General features: G+C 35.2%; 1 protein-coding gene across 2 annotated transcripts in view; it reads right to left on the bottom strand.

The window, feature by feature from the left end:
- TMTC2 (transmembrane O-mannosyltransferase targeting cadherins 2) overlaps positions 1-25,534 on the bottom strand; it is a 240,895-nt gene that overhangs the window by 3,072 nt on the left and 212,289 nt on the right. For both annotated transcript variants that reach the window (XM_071552136.1, XM_071552138.1), the window contains 2 exons: positions 22,039-22,153; positions 14,394-14,457 (listed from right to left, as the gene is read on the bottom strand). In XM_071552136.1, the coding sequence (XP_071408237.1) occupies positions 14,394-14,457; positions 22,039-22,153 (179 nt within the window). The remainder of the gene's footprint in view (positions 1-14,393; positions 14,458-22,038; positions 22,154-25,534) is intronic.

Genomic DNA, 25,534 nt, shown 5'->3' on the forward strand with positions numbered 1-25,534 from the left:
AAATGTGCTCAGGGCCAATTCCACAGTACCCACAAAACCTATTGTGTGGGAAGCAACACAGCTGTCTCATATGGCTCCCAGAATTCCTTTCCATTTCCTCCATAGCCTCCTGAAAATGTGGTGTGTGTATGGGACTAATCAAGTACTCCAAAGAACATCATATATATAGCACTATATGCCTAGCTAAGAAATTCTTCTACCATCATGCCTTTAATTTGATATATTATTTCACAAGAGCAAGCAACAAAAACAAATAAAATAAACAAACTGAATGCCTTCTAACTGAAATTTTCCAACTTCTACACACCATCCCTAATTTCTTGGAGACCTAACAAATTCTACGCCGTTAAAGTTCTAAACAAATGTATCCATGGAAAATGTGAACTGAGAGCTTATTTCAAGTAGTCCTGAAAGTTCATTCCAACTCCCATTACATTTCAAATGAGGAAGTACACAGCATTTTGGAAAGACTGCTCCCTAACTTTCTAGGGTATCAGTCACCCCAATATTTATGGTTTATTGTAATAGCTACATGAATTTTGCATGTCCAAAAGATTATATGTCACTACCATTACCCTCTGACAACTATAAAGGTTGGTCAAAGGATAAGAGAGCAAGAAACACTTGCTACAGTTTTGCTTCACATAGATTGTCTTTTATTAAAGACAGCTGATAAAACTTTTCAGTACGTTAACAAAGGCAGTTGACAGCTACCAGTGCAATAACATGGGACTTGTAGCACTGTATAACAAATGACACCACCTACTACTTCAAAAACTTGAAAGGAGAAACAGGCCTGCCTTCATTTCCTTTTGGAGACAGATGCTTTACATCAAAAAAAGCTGACTTATAAATGCTGTCTTTTATGGTCTATTTGGAATTATTCCCTTTATTAGCATTTTTATCGTGGTGTGCTTGTTTCCTTAGTGGTTTTTTGGGGACAGTGGGGAGAGATGCTTGTGGGGAGGAGGGGAGAGAAATAACAGAGTAGTGAATGAATAATGAAATAACATAAGGCATGCATTTAGTTGCCTGAGGTGCTTTTGGTTTATATTGATGACAATTTTTTCAAACTTTCCTTATAGTACCAAAATAAAAGAAGAGCAAGCAAAAAGTTTATCATAAAGTCCTCCCTAAAATTAGATAACTATGGAATTCAAAATAATTCTAGGTAGTATTTTGGGATTACACCAATGTAACCATGTACAGTACTGGACCCGCAAATACAATGAATCTTAATGACACAGAAGATGAACTGCCTCCTTGTTCGTAACCTCTGGCTCCACGTATAGAAAATGCCATATCAGAAGAACAGTCCCAAACACAAGGAGACAATTTAACTCCTACATAGCCTAAGAAGTTATGGAGAGAGAAACAAATACACAAACCATTAACCTAGCACAAACAGACCTTTTGTAGGGCAGACAAGTATGAACAAACAATCCAAACACAAACAAGGAAATCTGAAATTGTTTTCCTCAAAGCTCTGCTCAGCACTACAGTGAGCAGGGTAGCAGTAGTCAGGGTAGCAGATTTTGAGACGAAAGTGCATTTTGTTGCTGCTGGGGTACTTACGAAGAAATTATGGCAATTTTTACTTCAGCAGAATTACAAGTGCAAGCTACTTCTCATTTGTGCATTTCAAAAGGTCACTGAAAAGATGATGCCAAAATCGATCTTGTTTTTAATTAATTACTGCCATGTGTGATATTGTAGATATTTCAAAACAACCCCAGAACTGTTTAATGGATACTGTAATATGCGTGGCCAACCCACCAGAAACACAGAGGCTGTGCTTTGTTTTAAACCACTGCATTAAGGACTCTTACTCTTTTAAGGGTTCCTCTTGAGTAAAGTCCATACTTTACAGACAGACACAAAATATCATTCACGTGTAAATATTTCATCCCAGCACTTCTATTTAAATAGGGGTGAAGAGTTCAGATATTTCCTCTTTGATAACTGAAGACACTTTAGATGGTACAATGAGTGTGTAGTCAAAGAGCAGAGTATTTGTTGTAGGATGGCTCACTAAGCATGAGAGAAAAGCATGGTGGACTGCTTCATCTGATCAGTGACCACTGGATAATGAGCTGTTAGGCCTTTTTTATCCTCCTATAGTGAAGGCAAGAATTTTCCCTAGAACTTTTATTACTGGTATGATTGCTGTAGCACAGCACAGTATTGTCTGAAACAATCGAAATGTCTACAGCTCCTTTTTTATCAGTAAAGATAACTGTGGACAACAGAATCACTTCAGAGGTGGCACTTGCTTTTGACAGACCACACAACTTTTGAGAAAAACCATGACCTAGGAGTTGCCCCAAGATGTAAACATACTGCTGTAAAGCATGGTGTGAGCAGAGAAGGTAGAAAGAGAAGCATGGGAGGGACATGTAGTGAGATAATTGCTGCCAACTGGACAACACTGTATATTGATCAGTGACACATGGAAACAGACTTTTCTACAGGAGTGACTGACCTGGTGTTGCAAGATAAACCAAGCACCAGTAATGGAGAGAGACTAATGTTTCTACCCAGTTTTCTATGCTATAAGGCTTTTTAAGAACTGCAGTTTGCATATGCTATGACTGGTATTTTGTTCCAAACAGCATATGAATCACAACTAAGACACTGATCTCCAATAAGTTGGCTAAGACAACAAAAGCAGATTGTCTAGGAACAGATAACTGGGTGTAAAAAATATCCTGGATGGAGATGACAGGATGTATGGCAAAGCAGCATGGATCAGACAGAATAAAATGCCTAAAATCCAGAGTTGAGGGGGATTTCCTGTGTCATCAGCCCAGATAGCAAAACATTTGGTCCTGCAGGAAAACAAATAAACAAAAAGACCAGCATCATTCCAAACTCTTAAAATGAAAAAATGCCCTGAAACTTTTCCTTTATGACAGTTAAGTACATTAATTAAAATTGCAAGTCTGCTCATGAACAATTTTGCTAAGTATGTTTTTGTGTTGACAACAGCTTTCAGTTTAACAGTGAAGAGAGGAAATGCATTTACCCTGCAAGTACTAATTTGAACAAACATTGTGAAGAGCAGTTTTCACTGGTGTATTAGTCAGAAATGTACCTAAACATCTCTGCTGCAAAGGGAGTCTGTGTCCCTATCTAATTAAGAATGAGTAACCTAAATAGGTATATAAATCTAAGTAATGACAAGCCTAGGCTCTATAGAGGAGTGGATCATTGGATTCAGTCATCATCTTTAAGAGTGCTATGTTGTTAATGCTGATCGAGAACAACCTTAACTATTATTTACTGACATGTCATTAAATAGAAAGAGACCTCATTTATTATTCACCAAGCCAACAAATTATGAACACTCTCCAGAAATAAAAAAGGACATTAGAAAAAAAAAAGGCAAAGAAGAAAAGTATATGGGATAATCAAGATGATATATCATGCTAGTAAGGCAGAAAAAACAGAATTAGTTAACACAATACCTGATGATACTACAGAAACATTAGGTCATGTACATTTTTTTAATTAATTTTTAAAGGTTTTTTTCAATCTTTTACATTTGGATACCCTCATCTGGACATCTAAAGCAGGCGACACTTTAATCCGCCTGATGAAAGGAGGATATACATGGAAATTGTTTATATGCATCTAATGTTGTGTGTTTTCAAACACTGGAGACTATCCTATCTAAAACTGCAAACTACATGATACGTACATTTAAAACCAGAAATTAAAAAGTGAAGGAAGGTGTTTTCACCTTTTTTTTTATTTATGGGTAACAGATGTGGGAGTTTTCACCCACAAGTATATCATGGAATTATTCAGTTTGCGTGTAGATTGAGAAATTCAGCATCATTAAGGAAAACCCCTGCTGTGATTCAGGGAAGAGTTCAAGACTTGGCATAGGAAGGATGCATCAAGCAGTCTACTTCTCAAATTATCACCTCAATAGGGGACATTTTACTATCAATTTTCTCCAGCCAGTGGAGACTTTTTTCCTCAACATCTTATTCATCCTAACCTTCAGAAAACCGTTTAGCATTTCAAAAACACAGTTATCTGAAACCAAACAAGCATATATGGGTATATGCTACATTTTGCTGCTGAAAAATTATCTGCTATTCTTCTTTCTGCAAGTTCAGAGTATACTGGTTTACATATCAGCAAGTTAACAAAAGCATGTGTTAGAACTGTTAAAGGCTTCAGTCCAGAACAACTGAAAACATCCCACAAAAATGTACTTACATCTGTAATTTCTGTGTATCTAAACTTTTTTTCCCAATTGTCATGCATCAGTTGCTTTGACTTATGCTTAAAAAGTCTCCTAGTAATCACTCTCAGTGTATATGGAAACTATGATGGATATTTTTAGATAACATACTCATATTATCATAATAAAAGCTAAAGAGGAACATGCGTTATGAGTATTTCACATTATGGTTATATTAAAAAAAATAAAAATCAACATTTTCCAGACCTCAAAGTGTTTCCAATTAAACTTTTTTATTTTACAGCTTAAATGTTGTCACCAGTACAGGACTGAATAGTCTTACCCAGTTTTCGTAGCACTTTAGGATTTCACTTTAAAAAAAAATCAAATTACTTAGGTTTTGTTTGTGTAAACTCAGCTGTGTTCTAATGTCTGCAATGTGATGATTTTAATATACAGCTACAATGGTGTTATAAAACATTTAACAAGTTATTTACCTTATCTAACATAAATATGTTGCATGTTAACTGGGAAGACTGTTCTTCAAGCAAGTGAGAAACCTGGTGAATAGAAATATCATCCGTACTATCATACTGACAAATTAGAAATTGCTCAAAATCTTTCAGTAACAGAATTTTGTCCTATTAAGAAACGAGTTTTTTAAAATGAAAATCAATCCATGAGTAAATATGATTTTGCATGCATTTTCTTTCTAAACCTTAGAAATCAGAAAAACAAAGGGTTTTGTGCCTGAAAATAAAGCCCACTTTTAATTTAAAAGACATGTTATGTGTTAAAAGAAAAATTAATATAATCTACTTTACCCAGAAGCACACGTTCAGGGCTGATTAGAATACATGTGCATTTTAACACAATCAACACTGGCTGATCTTCAGAGAAAATCACCTGAGTTTATAAGCACAATTACACTCACACTATTAGCATGAAAATAATGTTAATTTTTTTCACAATCAAATAAAATGTCATTGGAAAATAAAAATGTCTGCTGAGAATGGAGGTATCATCCATCTATTTTTGCCCAGATACTGATCAAATACATCAGTTGACAGAGAAGGATGTATAATTTTCCCATGATGTTGGTACCAACTATATTTCATTAAGAGTTTCTATTTTTGAGTAGAATAGCCAACAACTGAAATTTCAGAAAGAAGTAGTGTTGATTTCTAGCCTTGAAAATTTAGTAGTGTTCTAGTTAGGGGAATCTCAAAATCAAAATCAAAATCTCCAGTATTTTGACTCAGATGTTCAGAAGAACATTAAACATCCAACAAGGCTTTACAGCTTTGGCTGACAAGTGTAGTCAGCTGAAATAAATGCTGAGAACTAGATAAATATTGGTATTAATGTACGTTTTCCCAAACTATTTAGGTATTTGTAGGTATAAGGCATTGCTTTCAGGCACAACGTCTAAACCATTATGCAACTTCACATACTTGCTCTGAGCACCAAGAATGATAATCTTGCTAATATTTTTAAGGCTTCTAACAGGTAGAATCACTATTAAGACAGACCACAGGCGAAGTGTGGTATTAGATCATTATAGAAAAAAGAACACTATGAGATTTTGAGGCATTAAAGATTGTTTTAGAATGAATTTTAACCCTTAGTCCATCCCTCCACTGACTCACTTTCTTTTGGCTAACTTTCCCTAGACAACAGAATCAATCATTATTCCTCTATTGGTAATAATTTCACCGGCAGGGCAGGACAATGGATGTTTATTGCCTGAAGTGATAAAATTACCATAATAACATGGTCTATCAGTATCACGAGTTTCAGCAAAACCATCCAGTGTAAAAGAAACCTTAGTTCTCCAGAACTTTTGGGTGGACAAAATCTAATAGGGTATGTCAACACACGACTAAATTCATTCCTAGAATGAGAAATACAGCAGAACTATAGACTTGGAAGAAAATTAGGAAGATGTACAGTTGCCAGGTGTATTGAATAAGAATTAAAGCCACTTGCTTATCAGTTTTAATTGCATGATAAATCCACTGCATTGTTTCCAGAATCAGTACTAGAACTCGCTATTAGGAAAAACCTTGCTAGATGATCTTTTAATTGCATTCAAACAGATGGTTTAAGTTCTAAAATGCTAATCTACTGGTATGAGTTCTCTATTTCATGGCACTTTACTTTTGATTGACACCAAGGGCTACATTTACAAGGCAAAAGCAATCTTGCTCTCCCCAGGAACTGATGCTGACACCATAGTACCCCCTGTCATATTACTATAAGACTGTGAATCACAATCAAATGCATTAATTCATCAATGATACATTATTTTCACTTCCATGATTATGGCAAAGAGACTGCATCTTTAGAAACTACTGCCTCCCATCGCCTCAAAGCATAATGATTCACTTTATTTAACTCAGTACTACAAATCTAGGCTTTGCCTTCCTATTAATTAGTTTCACTAACCTGTTTTTTAATTATTCAGTAATGAACATCACAGTTAAATACAGTTGTGCAGTATTTTTCATACTTGAAAAGTAAGCCCTGGAAAAATACTTATCTATCTACTAAGATGTGGAATCAAACATAGTAAAATACTAGATACAAAAAATCTGCAGTCTAAGAGACAGGCCTGCGTGACCTCACATCCTTTTTTCATCAAAAAATATATATATACCAGATAAAGACTTGAGATTTGCATAATAAAAATACATATAAAAAATGTGAGGGTTCTAAGATTTTCATTTGAGTTAACTGAGGTGCAGTCCTACAAAATTTCTGAATGCAGGTCTTGACAATGAAATAGCTCAAGTACTATTTGGTATGAGAATGCTTTCTCTTTTGAGACTTTAAGAGTCATCCATGGAGAATGAGAATAATTTAGTGGCATTGGAAGAATATAGGTAGGTATGAATCTACCTATACATTAATACTATTCCTATACCTATACATTAATACTTGCACGATTAACTGTTAGGAAACACCACAAAACTAATGGCAAACATGCATGATTCTTGTGAAAACATGGTCTGTTTCTTTTTTGAGATTTAGTCACATAAACATTTTTGAACACTGTGGGCAACAGAGCCTACAATGAAAAATGGGTACATAAACCAAAATACCTTGGGGTATTGTATTTTTTTCCATGAAGAAGAGACTTTATTAGCAGGTCCAAGCAGCACACAACAGACATACTGAAAACCTGATATGACCTACAGGCTAAGTTTATAGCGCACGAATTATCAGCATTTCTTTCTCTCAAATTACATGTTTAGCACAAAATTACTGTTTCAACAGTTCTTTATAGGAGTAACTGATAATTTAATGAAGTTTTAAAGGTTAGTTAAATTAGAAAAAAGTTACTATATAGTTGCCTATTTCCAAAATTTGTTCGCCTGTTAAGTAAAAGCATGTCTATACATTTCACAGTTGATGAAGTTGAATGACTTGGAAAGTATATTATGTCAATAATTAGACTGCAGAAGGATCAATATTTATGGGAAATTTGTAAACATTTTCATAGCTAAAAATGAAATGAAAAGCACTCTGAATTACCATGACAATGAGTTTCTGGCTTACTTGCTGGGTGTTTCTGGGTATGCAGCTTACCGTTTGGAAAACTTGAAGCTAATAAGACCTCATAGCTGGTTGCATAATTTCACTTGAAATCACAACCTAGAGAATACAATTTAGCTCTCACATGTAGGAGAAACAGAAGCAACTCTAAATAAGTGACTGATGCTACTGCAATGCAATACCTAGGTAAACAGAACAAATGTATTTTCATTTCAGTCATTTAGAACTCGCACTGACAAAATAGTTATGTATTGATTAGAATATCAATGTACAACAAATTATTCTAGATGAGAAATAAACAGCAACTTAAAGGCATTTTAAATCAATTCCAAAGCTCACAAATTTCACTCAGTGAGCCAATTGATCTCAGGTATTTGCATGTTTAACTGCTTGTATAATCAGAAGAGTACAAATGAACTACCCATAACCTAACTCTCACAAAACTGAAGCTGAGAACTGTATTGACATGATCTCCAGCCTTCTCCTCCACACCTTACACAAAGATGGATTACGATATTGAGAACTAGATTGAAATATTCCATAATTGCCCCAAAGCACATTCAATCTTTTCTTTTGCAGAGCTGCTACAATGCAGGACAAAACACATGTAGAGTCTTCTGAGGTAATGCTATAAATAATCTCACATATCTCCCAAAGGAAATTCAGTGTTTTCCACAGTTGAGTAAATTGATTTTTAAATTATACAACTCATCCTGATACTGTGTTTCAGTATTACAGATAAATATCCCCATTCCAATAGCCTATAATCTTTCTTTATCCCCTGATGGAGATCACAGGGATGGAAAACACTGTATAGGGCTTTTCATTTGTTTTGTCTGTTGCTTTTGGGTTTTTTTAAGAGTGGGAGGCACTGACTTCTGCTGAAAGCAGGAATACTTTAAGATTCAAAACCACAAGCCTATCTTGAAGCTGAAAATTGTGCACAACAAAAAGCCTAAATGTCTTTAAAAAACACATGAACAAATGTAATTGCAAATATAGAAAGATAATTTTTAGTTCAAAAGAATAAACACTGTTCTTTCCCCAAATAGCTGGACAGAAATAATGTATCTGCCTTGGACTTAGCCCCAGAGAAGAAGGATCTGAAAAGGGTGAAGCAAAACAACAACAAAAGAAAATTGAGCTCAAGCCCAAATCAGACAGAAAACAGCTTCCCAGCTCAGGAGGAGCAGAGAGAGTTTGTGCATGAGTAAACGGAGAAGTGTTCCTATTTCTGTGTAAACACTGAAGATTCTTTCTATGTGAAGTGAAGGGAAGCTTCAGTTAACAATTTTCTTTAATTTCTCCATTCTGTTCAACTTTTAGAGTATGTCACCCTTCTGCTATGCAGGCTGAAAAATGCCACAGCTATTCTGATATCAAATCTCACAGTTAGTTTTCTTATGGCATTTCAATGGGTAACCAAGGAAGTGCTCTCTTATCCTTTTGAGATCAGAGAGTGGTGTCCCCTTTTCAATAAGGGTGTTCCATTATCTTCTCTCCCAGTGGAACTCATCCATGCCTAAGCCTCCCACCCGTGCATCTGACTGAAGTCAAACTATTAAAGCATGCCATCTGAATTTCACATCAGTCATGCCTATCTTCTCAATAGGAAGCTACAGTATCCTTTTTAGCCCCTAAAAGTCCTGCATGCCCAGTAACAATTGGTTCAGTCTTTAGCAGGAAGAGAGGAAGAACTGGATCTTGGGAAGCCGCCTTACTCCTCACACCTTCACCAGAAGAAAAGAAAGGAAGCATTTTCAGAGGGCCAAGAGTGCTGCTAGGCTGGAAGGCATCCACAGCCATTCACATTATTGAGGAGGAAAGCTTGGCACACTTGAGAGGAAGCCTTAAACAATGCGAGGCTTAGCAACTACTGGTGCTGCTGGTAGGAAGCTGTGCAGCCCTGACGTGGGGCAGGAGAAGCTGCGATCATCTTGGAGGGCAGACAGGCAGTCAGCAGAAGCTCCTTCTGCCCCACAAGACTCACTTTTCTATTTTCAGTAAAGGCAGACAACTGAACAAGTGAATCTGTTGGATGCTAACTACCTGAAAATACAGCTCTGTGGTCATTCCATGGCACCAGTAGATAAAATACTGTCAGATGTTCACTATTTTGAATGAACAAGTATATAGACAGAAGAACATCTTAAAACAAGGATTCTCTTCTGGAAATTGCCATGCTTTATTGGCAATAATACATGGTGTAAAAACCATGGATGTACTGCTTCTCCAAAGAAATATGTCACCTTTATCTGTACTATGCTCCAGAAAGCAGGAGTAGGATGGCAAGGCACTCCAGTTGCACTCATTCAACAGGGACTAAGTAGTAGAGCTGCAGGAGCAACAGATTCATTACTGGAGAGGGGATCTGCTGTATCTCTAGAGCAGTGTGAGGATGACGCTGGATCCAGAGTAATGTTGAACAGTGCCAGTTTTTTGACAAAGAAGAATCAGCTGCAGATAACATAAGAAGCACTGTTAACCCATTCACTACTGCCAGCAGCAGCAGACTTAACATAGCAGCAGCCCTTAAAAAATTTATGAAAATTATCCCTGGCAATAGCAAGACATGCCCTTAAAGCTGGCAAAATTGATTAAAGCTATTTCCCTCACAATTACTCCAAGCCTGGTAAATCTACATGAGACAATTATTGAATGTTCACAAGAAAATTAAACACGGAAATTTGGCACAGAAACATCTAAGGAAAAATATAATAAAACAGATATTGATCACAGATACTTCAAAACAAAATCCAATATTTCCTTTATTTTTTTAAAGATCTATAGAAGTATATTAATTTTTAGAAGTCCTGACATGAATAAACCCCATATATTATGAACATATTCCATAAGAAGGCACTGAAAGCATGTTATCTGTAAGGTGGCTATAGAATTACAGTCAATTATGTGGGAATCACTAGCATTCTTCTTTCACCAGTTAGACAGCTTGAGGTAGAGTTTATTGCAAGACTGAAGCCCTTGACATGAAATCTGTATTCCAGCACTGGGGAAAAAAATAAAAGCAGCACTTGTAGAAACTGCTTTTTAATATGATATTGTGTTAACTGATTACATAAACCCTTCAAGTAAAGAAATGGTTTAGTCCCCCACATCATGATTAAACCATCTAGTGGAAATTGTGTTTATTTTGCTTATAGGTACATTTCTCCTTTCCCCCTCATACTCTGTGTGTGTCTTTATGTATGTTGTTACAGTAAGACATTTAATCAAGTCCTTTTGAAGTGGTAGAGTAGAAACAGCTGTTTCTGACAATGTGCTGATGACATGGGGCTTAAAGCTGTCATGAGCTCCAGATTGTAAGCAGCACTAATATGTGGTTGGGATGGTAGTGACTTGCAGGTCATGGCACCTCTTTAAGGAATGCTTCTAAGCCAATCAGCTCAAGGTGGTGGCTCAAAGTCTTAAGGCTCTGGTGAGCTCTCTTTCATTTAATACTCTTGAGGTCACACTTCAAAGTGCCCTTCCTTCTCAAAAGCCACTGGCCATATGTGGAGGTTCTAGAGCAGCTTTTTATAGACTGGCTGCTTCAGGTTCAGAGTTAAAAAGATAGAAATGCAGCTCTATTACACAAATGATGTCTTAAAAGTTGAATAAAAAGTTTAAGTCAATATCTCACATTCTTGTAAAAATGCCAACTTAAAGAGAGTTTCTGGATGACTGATTTTTCCACAACAAAGCAAGCTTAAAGCTCACATTTTAGAGTGTCTAACAACTTGTTAAAACAATTTCCTGGTTTGTGAACATTACAATATACAGGGCACATATAAATCATCTCTAAATACAGATTTTCTTTAGCAATACTCCCACTCAGAATAATTACTGTATGAATGTCTGAGAAACCTACACTTTCATTTCTTCATGCAACTGAGTTTGTTAAAATTAAACTAGTGATTAATGCACACTCAAGCCAACACTGCTAGAAGAAACACATATGTGTTTCTCACTGAGAAGGCTATAAAATGATTTTGTTTTGATCGTAGTGCAAGACACAATGCAACAATACACTTTTTGGAAAGCATTCATGAAGATCAAGGGGCTAAGGAGGCTAATCTCTCTAGGTTACCTACAGAGTTGAAGGAAGAAAAGAGAGTCCTGTAACAAATTATTCATAGCAAATAAAAGTAGATTTATTTTCTGAACTGCTTCCTGGATTCTTCTGTCCCCCCTTGGCTGTCCAGGGGAAGTCAATTCTGTGAAGCCTATTTGGAAATAAATAGACATGACCTTGAGAATGCTTGCTTCTTCAGTAAAGTCTAAGACAAATTATTCCCATCTCCACAGCAGCAGTGTGTTTTACAGAAAATAATGCTCTTCTGAAATTTGCTTGGAAATTACTTTCATAGAGGATAAATACACACCTATTGCAAATAAGGCGAATCATGAACATTATGAAGAGAACAGTTAGGTCTATATATCTAACAATAATACAGTCAGACTAATTTGAATCTAAGCTCCTATTCAGCTGGTGCTGCTATTGTACCAAAGTGTTTTAATTCTTTTAAACTCTGCAGAAAGAATGTGTATCCAAAAGCAAAGATGGCATTCAAGATGTGGATATACATTGTAACACACCTCTGCTGTGTTCAGGTTTTCCTTTACCAAGTATTTTTTTTCTTGCAAATACTTTATTCATTTTAATAAAGCTTGTAATGGAAAATAAATTGTATTTTCAGACCCCTCAGAATTAGATCAATGATGAATGAATCACCTCCGATATTCAAAACAAATCTCTTTATGTTTGCTGTCTTAAATACAGTACCTTGCATCTTTCAGAGAAGTTATATTTTCTTTAAGTGAATACTGTATTTCTGGCCATGTTTTTAGCATCCTTAGTCACAAATTTTATAAAACTGGATTAGATGGAACGTGAAAGCGCCTCAGACATCGGTTGCTCACTGTTGTTCCCCAGTTCTGAGAAAGATATGTATGACTACTTTTGGTTTTTTTATACTTTTGAGAAATGCCCTTGTAAAGTCATCAGGCTTTACAGTGAGGCTGGCAGTGAGAAGGGATACAACTTTCCCATTCTGCATCAATAAAATATTTTTTAAAAGTCATAAACTATACGCATATAACACTTAGCTAGAAAGTTAAACTATGATCTTGAACATGAAAATGAAATTATCTCTTCAAGAAAGCTGAACACCAGTACTTATTACATCTTGCTTATCCTAATCGAAGTCAAAAGGAAGTTTCTATAATTAACTATTTTCACAATCTTATCCTTTAAAAAGGATACTTTGGTCTTAACATGTAAAACTGGTCATTGATAATTATAAATACCTAACATTTATAGTTCATTTGGTATGAGCCAGCCGTCAGTTACCTCCAAAGCTCTCTGAAAAACCTCACACATATATTCCTAGATGGTTTGTACAATAAATTTATTTCTGAGTTTCTGAGAAACATTTTGAGCATACAATGAATCACAGAAAAGAGTAGAGAAATTGTACCAATTTGCAGACAATCGAGGGAATCCTTTCAACATTAAGGTATCCTCTCAAAAAACCCAAAAACCAACACAAAAAGTCTTGCATTTGAAAGCAAAAGGAATCTCAAGGTCTATACTGTTATTTCACTAAGTATGAATTAATGTAATAGATAGGTTTTTGAGTTTTTAAAGAGACAGTGTGATAGTCTGTAATTTCACATGACTAAGTTATTTGGGGATTTTTTTGGATTTTGTTTTTTTAGCATTTGTTTTGAGTCTTAGCTAGCATTGGTTTTGATGTTTAGGTCTGTAAACTCCTTTATGTCTGTATTTGTGGGGGTTTTTTACTTGTTTTTTTCTTTTTTTTTTCCTTTTTCTTAACAGAATTTACCAACTTATATTCTTAATTTTAGTACTGTAGACATCTGTGACAGGAATTATCCTAGAATTGATTTATTTCATAGACAAAGTGTTATGTATTTAAAATAAATCCTGACTCATTTATATTCATGATTTTTTCCCCAAAATGTGACAGTAATTGAAAATAAATATCACATTGAGTAAAAAATGGTAAGTAAAAAATATTTTATTTCTTTAGCTCCTGACGCAATAACATTAGAAATGAGCTTCCCTTTTTAAAAGCATCTGTTACTTATTTCTACATATTTCTCCTTCAAAGAATGAGTATTTCTTTGCCAATATACAACTTCCTCAGAGACAAATGTTTCTGAGGCAAAATTATCTTTAAGTTTGTTGAACAATGTTTGCCAGAAATTCATGACAGAGAAAAAGACATAAATGTATTATCTAAAATGCCTTAAACAGTAGATGACAGAGTAGCCTTTCATTCTCTTTTACTAGTGAAAATAGCTGGAACTGGAAAAGTTTCCCAAATTTAACACATTTAAATGTAGATAAATAAATCTAAATCAAATCTAGAAGTCTAGTATGTGAGCTAAGCAAGACTTATTGCTAGACCACTTCACTGAGGCAACTTGAAAGTATAGTGATTGGTTTGACAGATGAACAGCTTCATCTGAGTACCCAGTAATTAACCATTAAAAGAACATATATAACACTGGCCAAAAGATCAAATGCTCCAGCAAGTTCTCCTCAACAAAAGGGTTCAGTTATCATAGCATGTTCATCAACTTAAGTGATGGATATCATTAAGAAGGTACTTACATTAGGTCTTAATCCTGCTGCCATCTCATAATACTTCTCGGCTTCTTCATTTAGACTGGCTTGTCTATCAGAACAGAAAAAAACAACATAGTTACAGCTCATTTTCCTTGCATTAGAAAAGAAACCATAACTAAAGAAGCATAGTTAAAAACAAAACACTGCAACTACTTTTCTATTTAAGGATATTACCTTAACAAGTGCCCAAAATATGTGAATCTGAAAGGCTTTTTATAGTTCAGAATGTCCATTAGCTTTTATCCCCTTTGCCTACATCAATTTCTTTTTAGTTCTGAAATTATATTAGTGTACACTGGAAAGAAATACAGAAAGCCGAACACTCATCTCAGGCCAAGACAGAGATAGACCAGTCTTCACCAGAGGAAAATCTGGCTCATTTTTTGCACTCAGACATACTTTAAATTCTGAAATTGTAGATTATACAATAATGCAGTTTCTCACTTTGTACCTCCCTAAAACCACTATCATTCATTCCAGTAAAAAAAAAAAAAGATAAAAAGTTAGATAATACAATGATTTCTGAAAACTAGGTTTCCATGGTTGAGGGAATTAATTCAGAAGAGAGTTCCATTTCAACATTTAGTCACAGCATTCTGAGAGGGGATTTAAACTTAGATCTGCTATCCCAGGAGAATAAGAAGAATTTCTGGGTACCTGTAGCACTATCAGCTCAACTCTTTCACTTCTCCTTACCAACACATGCAGCATCTACATGCTCCTAGTAGTTTAATTTTTATTTCTTCACCTGGTTTTTAGTTTACTGCCTCCAAATGAAAATGAAATTTATTGCCAAAGAAATCTAAACACATTGTTGTCTCAACAGGCCCTTTTTAGCTCTTCTCTCAAATTTCTCTCTTCTCCTTTTGTCTCCACCTTCTTAATTTCACTCCAACTTTTCATTTTGTCTACTGGTCCAAAGAATATGAGTTGGTCACATAAATGTCATGAGAAAGATGGTAAATCTGTAAGAACAACCTAGCATGACTTTCAGGCAGGATACATATCTTCTGCTAAAATTATTTGCTTTTTTTATATGAAGAGTTGGGTCCTTTCATAGGAGATACAGGACAGGAGATGTTCAGCATATTTGTGTTTGTTATGTGATCACACATTACAGGCCCATTTTGTGATACAAAATCAAAAAATTAGCAAACAAAGACAACACTGAGCAGGGTTGGCTCTCTGATTTTTTCTTCCTTTTCCTGCTTTTGAGAACAGTTTCTAGTTCAATCAACTGAGCACCTGTATCTGGGTATTTTACCTCGTTCATTACATGAACCTTTACATGCTTTGTTATTCAGTAATAAATTGTGTTCTAATTTTATGTTCCTACTCAGAATTTGAACATTAGCCACTTAATACGCGATAGGCACTTAATCTCAATCAATACATTTTGACACCTACTGATTGTGGGAGGAGAAAAAGAGGAATGATAATCCCTTTGAAGTTTCTCACATAATTCCTGAGCAAGCTGAAGCCGCTTCCTGACTAACAATTTGCTAAATAGAACCTGGTTTATACCTGTTAACTGTTTTAAATTACTTTGGACATATATCATTAACTCGGCAGTTGCAGTGGTTAGAAATGATTGAATGTCTAAAAATATTCATTCAACCTGCTTCTGAATCACTCCTGCTGGGCATCAGTAGCACTTGAAATGACTGAAAAAAAAATAATCTCATATTTATGAATTTCAGGATTTACAACAAGGTGCTGTAAAATGAAACATGTTACAAAGCCTTTTTTTTTTCCTGTCAGAGCACAAAGTAATTCTGAACATGGTGAAATAACATACAATAAACAAGGTGCTTTACCCAGGAGGCAAATAGAAATGGTACACTTCACCTCCAAAAAGTGTTGTTGGCATGTGAATGTGGAACACATTAAAATCCTGTCCCCTCTTAGCCTAGTGGAAATACATGGCTTGCTTTTCTCCCATGTGTACATTTTGAAACATGGATCATTAATTGCTAAGCTGAAATCAGTTTGAATGTATAGTTCTCCATTAAAAACAGTTTATATAAACAAATAGACAAAACAGTAATCTGGTCAGGAAAATGCCAGTTCCATTTCTGGGGCATTCAGCACTAGTTTCTTTTCTTAAGATGCTTCAGAATTCTGGTTCCCATTTTCACTGCAAATCTAAGCTAGAAATTCATTATTTTAAGCCCTTGGGAAAAATTAAAAGGCACAGAGCTAGGAAATTGCAGTAACTCTAAGCCACTGAGCAGTAAAGAGTTCTGGATCAGTGTCAGATAAGGGAAGGACATTACTAAAGGTAACATAATTCATATTAGAGTAAAATGTTAGATAAAATGGTGATAATAAAACAGAAAGAAAGAAAGCAAAGAGAAGTTCAGAAGACAGTCTTTTTTTATAATTATGAGCTATGTTTCAAACTCTATCCTAAATCTTTTCATGAGAACTGACCTTGAAAATACACCTGATTTCCCTTATTAGCAACTAGCATTCAATCTTATTTTAAGGGACCAAAATGCTTTCTCTTTTTATTCTCTCATATCTCTTAACCTGAGCCTCCAGACCAACCAATTCCTTGTATTTAGTTCCAGTTGACTGACAGTGACACCTCATAAATGTGCTTGACAACACATCACTTAGATTCTCCTGACACCCAGTTATAACAGTTTACATTCATTTTGAATCTTTATGTTAATCACTGCAAAAAATATTTTAAGAAAAAAAACACTACTAGTGTTGACTGGTTTAGATACATAAACATGTGAGTGGGAAAGGTTTAGTTTTAACCTGTCTGTTGCTTGGTACAAGGCTTCAGACTGTTGATTATTTTTACAGTGAATCATGGAAGTTTTCTTCAGAGAGTCCTATTTTTTAAATACTGAATGTTGATACTTAGCATTCTTAATGGACCTTTCTGTGTCACAACAAAATCATAATCAGGTTTTATACCTGTAACTGTTCATCCTCATTTTTTGTTTAAAAAATATGTATAGATTATATGCTTTGCCATACATGCATATACATAATTAAGCACATACACAGTAATTAAAGAATTAATATAATGTGTTCAGACAATAACAGAGGGTGGAATTGGGCCTATGAGACTGTTTCAGCAATTACACTCCATGTTCTATCAGTATATTCTGGAGAGCCAAAATACTTTTACAGAAATTCACTGAGAAACAAAGACCATGTCAAGCAATATTGTTCTAATTTAGACTTCTGTTTTCAAACAGCCAATAAACATGCTATAACTTCATGTAATATGGAAGTTTCCAAGAATAACCCACTTACAGAAGCATGAAAAAACTAGTTATTCCTACAAAATGTGCGTTTAAGCAAATAGGTCTTCCTAAGTTTGCTTTCATGTGAAGACAATGTGAAGCTCTTCTCCTGTTTCTAATTAGTACAGTAGTGTCACCACACTGCCATCCCTCATTCTAAAAATAATCACCCCCTAGACCACAGGAAATCTCATGGCAGCTCACCTCGTATACAATGAAAAAGTGAAACTTAGCACTTGTTAATACATGACATAGTTACTGAAGCTACAGCCACCATATGGCCTTACAAACACATTCTTCACTGCATTTCATGAAAATGTATCTAGCTTTTCTGAAAGACTTCAAATTCCTATAAGCAAGAGCACTGCGAATAGTACAAAAGTAAAACACATGACTAGATCCTCTTTTAAGAACCACCCAAAGAGCTGCATGACCCTTGAAGAAAACTGTCTGGAAAACAAATTTGTGGAGAAAATAAATTTTATGGGCAAGTTCTAAGCAAGTTAAAAGTTACCAGACTGTTGCAAAGAAATGAATTACTTTCATCCCACATCTCACCCTTCTTACAGATCACTTGATTGATCTCGCATTGCATTATCAGGATGCTACAAAAGTTATTTTGGAAAAAACCCATACAATGTATATTTAGGAGCAGGGAAGTCTCTCAATAATGCAGACAGAACTATCTCAGCTGTTAAATTTTTGATTTCAGATTCAGTCACAAAAAGAGGAGGTAAGTAATGTCGGAATACCTGACACGATGAGCAGAAGTTCTTCTTGTGACTGCTAAACTGAGAACAGGCTATCTATAAATAAAACTACTGCATTTGGACTCAGTTAACAATTTTGTTGCAAATTTAAGAAAAAGAATATTAACTTCCAGCATTCCAGTTCAAAATTTTCAAAAGGTGTAAATTTTTATGTAGGATGCATTTTAATTTCATTTGGTTTTTTCTCAGAGAGTAAAGGGATTAAAAAAAAGGAAAATATTTTAACAGTAGAGTAGAAAAATAAATTGAACTTGGTAGGAATATTGTGATTACTTTGCAACCAAAACAGCTGTAAACCAAATCTGAAGGAAGTTGCCTCTGAAATGTGTTCATGTTTCTGAGTCTTCTGACACTCCTTAGGTTAATGGTGGAAACACTAGTAAGAGAGGAGGGAAAGATGATTCCTTCCTAATTGAAAATCCATCACTGGGTGGAACATTTGGTCTGAAAAAAAGTTAGAATCTAAACAAAAATATAAGCTGCTGTTATTATCCTGTAATCAGTTTGGAAACCTTGCATCATCCACATTAATATCAATTTCTCTCTCTTCATACACAACACATCTTTAAAATTTATCCTGTCTCACTCACCAGACTCAATTAATTTTCATGCTCTGTGAACATCTAAAATGTATTTTCTACCTCACAGCTGTGTAGTTCATTCAAAATTTTTACTCACTTACCAAGCAGTTTTTATAGCTGTCTAGGGTACCTAAAGAGCAGTTGGTCACCTACATGAAACTATTTTGACTTTTCATTTATGACTGCATTTAGCATTCACAGCTCCTAGCTGTGTCACTCTATGCCAGTTGGTTTACTCCCTTCTTTCCTTCCTCTTTTGTGTCTTGGTACCTGCTTTCCTCTTGGAATTACATCAGCTCTCCATTGTTCTAAAGACCCTGAAAATCAGCTGCTTCTGAAGTCCTGAAGACTCATGATGGATTTGTAGCTGCTCTGTTCTAATGAATGAATACACATTGCCCTTGTCCAACAAGTACTGTGGAAGCAATATATTTGAATCAATTGCTAAGTAGAGCAGTGAACAAGGACAGAAAACAGAATCCTAACCTTTTAGCAAAAGTCAGTCAGATGCTAACACATGGGGGTTTTAAGCAAATACTTGGCAGTGCTCAATTTAACTTTGCCACCCTGACTTTTTCTAAATCCTCCAGACCACTTTAGAATCCCAGAGCATATTAGGAAGACATTACAATCTTCCACAAAGAGAGCGGAGCATTTAAGTGAAAAATTAGACCAACTGGGTATCCCAAAGCAGCACAATGGATTTTAACTAAACTAAAACAGGCCCTTTTTTTAAAGGGTTTTGGTTTGGTGGATTTTCTTTGTTTCTAAAAGTTCTGGTGTTTGCTTACAGTAAAAATAGAGAATGCACTTTAGAATCACTGAGCTCAGTGCTGGTCAAGGGGTCCCAAAAACAGTCTACTCCCAATCAGATCAAGTAGGTTAACCATGACTGATGTACAGTACAGCAGCATAGCTGTTACTTTAAAGTGAAAAAATACTCATAACTAGATGTAAATACACATGCCTTCAAGACTTGGAATACTGCACAGTGCTCACAGAAAAAGTGAGAGAGTTATTAAACCTACTTCCAAAATAGTATCAATCTACATCACCACATTTTAGAATACACACAATCTGAACACTAAACCATCTCGCACAACACATTCACTGAAATCAGGAATCCAACACCCTCTATATCCCTCTGAATTCAGCTATCATACTTAACTTCCTATGCTTCTTTCTGTCAATTTGTAGCATTAATCTAAATGTTTGTAATTACTGAATTCTACCTTGAGAGATAAAATTGATGAAATAGTAGAGGGGGAAGGCAGGGATCCTTAAAATAGTTCATACACCTATGTCAGGTCAAACAATTGTTTACCAGTGAACCATTTGTCTTGGTTTCCTTTGTATCTACAAGCAGCAAGGGTTATTTTTCAAAAGGTGTTTTGGGGTATATTTCAAAATCATGATATCGAAACCGTAATTCTGAAACACAGGTCACTTGCACAAGGCCAATCTGCCTTCTTTTTTATACCATTTTCCTTCTCTTTCATTTCATATTTAAAATGTTAAAAGCATAAACAGCCTAGTGACATACCTTCATCAGAGAAATTATCTCAAGAACCGTTTTGTGTTAATGAAGTATATTTTTTAATTTCCTTTTTCATGCATTTTCTATGCTTAGATATCATCTAAATGAAATCAAGCTTCCTTATTGCTGCTAAGCGGACAATAGGCAATAATTGGATAGTTATCCTAGAAATAAGCATGGAGGATACCTATTACAGTAATGTGAGTTTAATGATAATGTTAAACTCACAAACAGAAGCTTAATGTTACTGAATAACCAGGCCTGACAGCTTGAAAAGCTAAAAAAGAAGTCTAAAATTTTATTCTATTCATATAGAACTGAATTAAATAGAAGACTACATTTTAAATCACAGATTCTGAGAATATTGCTAAGTGTTCCTATCATTCTCAAAGTCATTATTAGCCTGGGAATATTTAGATTTCTAATCATTGTGGTGTTCCCTACTGATATTAACAGAATTTTTCAATATTTTCTATTTATATCTAGATCAGAAATATGGTCTCCTCTTTTCATTTACTGCGCTATTTTTAAAAATCAGGTGAAAGGAAATCCCGCAGAAGGGTCTTAACAAAAGAAACACTTGTTCTTGTATGGTGTCTTGGTTCGAGATAAGCAACAGCCAACCCCCCCAAGCACAGAGAGAAAAGCCTCCCTCCTAACACCAGGGAAAGGGAGGAAAAGAGAGGGGAAAGAAAAAAAAACCACTTCAAACTGGATTTATACTAAAACTACATGTATTTTTCAGAGAAAGGAAGAGACAATTAGAAGAGAGTACAAATATACACTCACACAAGTCTGCAACAACAAATTCCCCACTTCAACTTAACGAACACACAAATTCTACTGCCCTAACTACACATTACTTAAGAAAAGACTTATTCCCCAGGGAGCAAACTCAAGCAGAAAGGAGAGACCCAGAACAACACATTTTACTTTCCTGAGATACCCTGTGAGCCAGTGGTGGGCCTGGTCCTCTCCATCCCCCCTGGGACAGCATCGTGCGTCCTCCCAAGAGGAGGGCTGAGAAGCGACTGCCTTAACCACTCCCACACTGGTTCCTACTTCCCTGGAGATGATGTCATAATGTGATATGGAATACAGAATTACTGGCTAGAAGAGGTCAGCTGTCAGCTCAGCCCAGCTCAAGTCAGCTGACAGCTTCGGCCTAGTCCAAACTTCAGAGCCCAAATTTAGGCCCACCTAGGTGAACCCATAACATATGGAAGCAAAATGGATTACATGCTTGTTAACAACAGAATTTTTGAAGGTAAGACATTATGAGATACAGAAAATTCGAAATGAAAAGTGCTGAATCCTGCAACAGTTTCATTCAGTTCTTTGTATTATATTAGCAATACTGAATTATTCAAAGAGCTGCTGGGCTTTAAAAAGAATTCTGCATGAGCAAAGACCATAAAGACTTTTCTCCTCCAACATAAGAGGAAAATCAAGTAAGGCACATGTAAAAGCACTAACCTGAGCATATGGGCTGCATTGAAAACAACATCAAATTCCGTATTATCAAGTTCAGCTGCTTTTTTTGCCATTTCAGCTGCTTCTCTCAAGCGGGATTCCTCTAGGAGGAACTGACCTGCAATGGAGAGCATGAACATGAGCCCCCAGAAAATAAGGGACAGACAGTATACTTATGAAAAGGAATTAAAAAAACCCAACAAACTAACAGAAATCCCCCCAACAAACAGTAGTCTTAGATTCGATGTTATTTGTTGATCTGCTCTGTATTTCTATATCTTTAAAATATAGTCAATGTAGAAAAAATGCAATAAATATGACAGGTAATAACAATATTTGTGGAACATATTTAAGAAAAGTGAGAATAATAGAGTAAAACTCAGCCATCAAGAAACAGTACTCCCAACCATTTGAGAACTTGCCCTTCTGCCATTGAACTTAATTTCCTCAAAACAAATTGAAATAAAGTAACATCTACAAATGAAATACATTCTCATTTTTAAAGTGTATATCAAAGTCATATAATAAAATATTTTTGTGTAGCTGCATGAGAACATATTTCTTCAGCTTTAGCATTATAAATGATATTGGCATTAAAATTATTACATATACATACATATATATTTATATATATACATATATATATATATACACACACCGTGATGAACTGGTATTTTATCATGTATTTCAATAACACATAGAGAATCACAACAGGTAGCTTTTTATAAGTTTCCTACATGATACTTACCTTTTATATTAAAAAAAAAATAGAAGATGGTTAAAATCAAGTTACCATAATCATTAAAACAAGCGTCAACTGAAAAGAATGAATAATTTAGCACTAATCAAACTTTAACTGAAGTACAATAGTTTCAAAACAAAACATGTAACATATGAGTTTTGCTTTGAAGAAGATGAAAAAGCAATTTTGAAGGTACTCAAGCAATCTTATTTTTACTCTTTTTAATGATTTGTTCACACCTAATTTGTAAAATGTGTTATTTTTGCAATGACTTTTTAAAGTATTTCAGCTGTCTAGACTCTGTGTCTACATAACTTTATGTTTGGAAAAGCTATCCTCAAGCATGATGATTATACATTTCAGCATCCCATCCTTCCCTTTTTATCTTACTTCATAAGTATGGTCACTCAACCAAAAGTCCGTCATGCCATCTCTGACCATAACCCTCTTCAGAAACATGAGCAAATGATTTCCTCTCATGGCAATGGAATTTCTCTTTTTTCTTTTTTCCTTTCTTCAGGCATTCCCTGTTGCTCATACACTTGCTACATGCAACGCAAAAAACTCATTTAACCAGAACTAGCAAGGTCTGTACAAGCATAGTGAATGCAGAGATGCTTTGGTACAACTAAGACATTTGCAAGAGGAATAATCTCAATACAAAAAACAATGAAAGACAGCTTTCTTAGCTTTTTGTTTTCTCTGTGGATACACTTCAGCTTAGGAGAGATGGAAGATTAGTTACTCAGTCCCCTATATCTTAATTATTCAGATCTGCAAAACTCTTGTAGAAACATCCTGGTGCCTTCCTGCATTCACTGCATAAGGTTTGCTTGCTTTAGTTACACCCACACTGTAATATGTGTCATATTTTGATGCAGCAACAGATGATTTACAAAAAAAGCTTTCTCAGACAGTAAATAAAGGAAGTAATTAAATATACAAAAAGAGATAAAAACATAAAAGAAAACATAGTTTGGGAACAGTTTGGAGCACAAGAAATTAATTTGTCTTCAGAATTAGAAACCATTGGTTGAACCATTAATGGAACTCTTATGAAGGGATCAAAAATGCTTGCAAAAGCTGTAAATTTGCTACCTTTTTTCTTTTTTTTTCCTTTTGGGTATCACATCAGTACAAACTCAGAGTTGAATCTGAAAATTCTCCAGGTAAATCTATGTCTCGGTTTGAGGGGAAAAAACCAAAATGTTTTACCCACAAGCAGGGGAGGGGCCTCCTCCACGATAATCACACACTCTTTATCAAATCTAAGAAAAGGAATTTTAATACAAGAAGGATAACTGATATATATATATATATATATATATATATATGTAAATAGACTAGTGCAACCCACTTCCCCAACACCACAAGAGAGGAAAAAAAAAACAAAAAAAACAAAACAACAACAAAACCCAGCAGGTTTTTTCTCCGGGAGGAAAGGTTATACTCAAGTGTTCATATCACAGCCCGGCTGGCTGCAGAGTGAGTTTCAGTCCCTCTCCAGCGAGACAGACGAGCAGTGAGCTTTCAGATGGACTCAGTCTCTTCCCCCTGTGTTCCCCGTCCAAGAAGCAGAAAGGTACGAGCAACCAGCAGCAAATCCAAGGCAGGGAGCAGCAGCAGCGTGGCATGAAAAGTAGTCCAGAGTAGGCAGCGGCAAGACAGCCAGGAAAAACCCCAGCAGTAACCAGCAGGGCAGCCTGCCTCCTTCGAGCCCCCACTCCCCCGTTCCGCCGAGCCAAGACTCCGGAGAATATCCAAAAAACCAAAAGAGACAAACCTGCCCCCACCCCAGCGATCAACAGTTAACTGCTTCTTTTGTTAACCGCTGGCCTGGGCAGTTAAGTGGCAGGGGAGAGAATTTACATAATAATCTCAAACTACAACAATCTACCAACTACAATAGGTGGTTCATATATTTTGATTTGGGCCGAATTCCTGTTTTCTTTAAAGAGAAATCTTTGAAACAAGCCTGACCAACTAGTATTCCAATTCTCTTCCAACAAATTAGGCAAAACAAAAAAAAATCCCTGATCTTTACGACCCCATTAAAGTGAACCAGCCATAAATTGTTCATATTAAGGTTCTTTTGTTTATGAAAGACCTAGATTAGCAGAATGAAACACTGGTAACTAGATATATTATTAATATATGAAGGAGGAGGATGAGAGCTTTCATATTTCAAGATAGTGAACTATCAGGAACATTCTCAAATAAATATATCCTTAATTTAGGAAAATTTTTTTGCATATTAAAATTTTTAAATAATGTCAACTGCTCATTAAGCAAATTAGTTACATAAGGAGAATAAATCCTTATTATTGTCAATAAAAAATTATTCAAAAGGTTTTAGAGAGAGATCTTTAGAAACATCCTTCCAGTTTGTGTATGAAAGTTTTAACACTGAAGATCAGCAGTGGTTACCTTATGTAAACTTACAACTATGACTTAATTAATTTAATAGTTTGTTTTATATATTTATATAGCTTTATGTTTAAATATTTATATTTGTTTAGTAATTTATAGTTTTATGTTTAAATATTTATATTTGTTTAGTAAGTTATAACTACCCATATGTAATAAAATGTAATTGATACATTCTACTCCATGTGATATAATCCGTTTTTTTGCATTAGATTTATTTTATTAAACAGTAAATGCTTGCACTTCATCCATCTAATTTCAAAAAATGTAACATTATTGGAAACCAATACTAATGGTTTACTGGGACTTTTAAGCAACATGTCAGGTTAA

This window comes from Pithys albifrons, chromosome 3 (genome assembly GCF_047495875.1).
Source record: "Pithys albifrons albifrons isolate INPA30051 chromosome 3, PitAlb_v1, whole genome shotgun sequence".
NCBI lineage: Eukaryota > Metazoa > Chordata > Aves > Passeriformes > Thamnophilidae > Pithys > Pithys albifrons.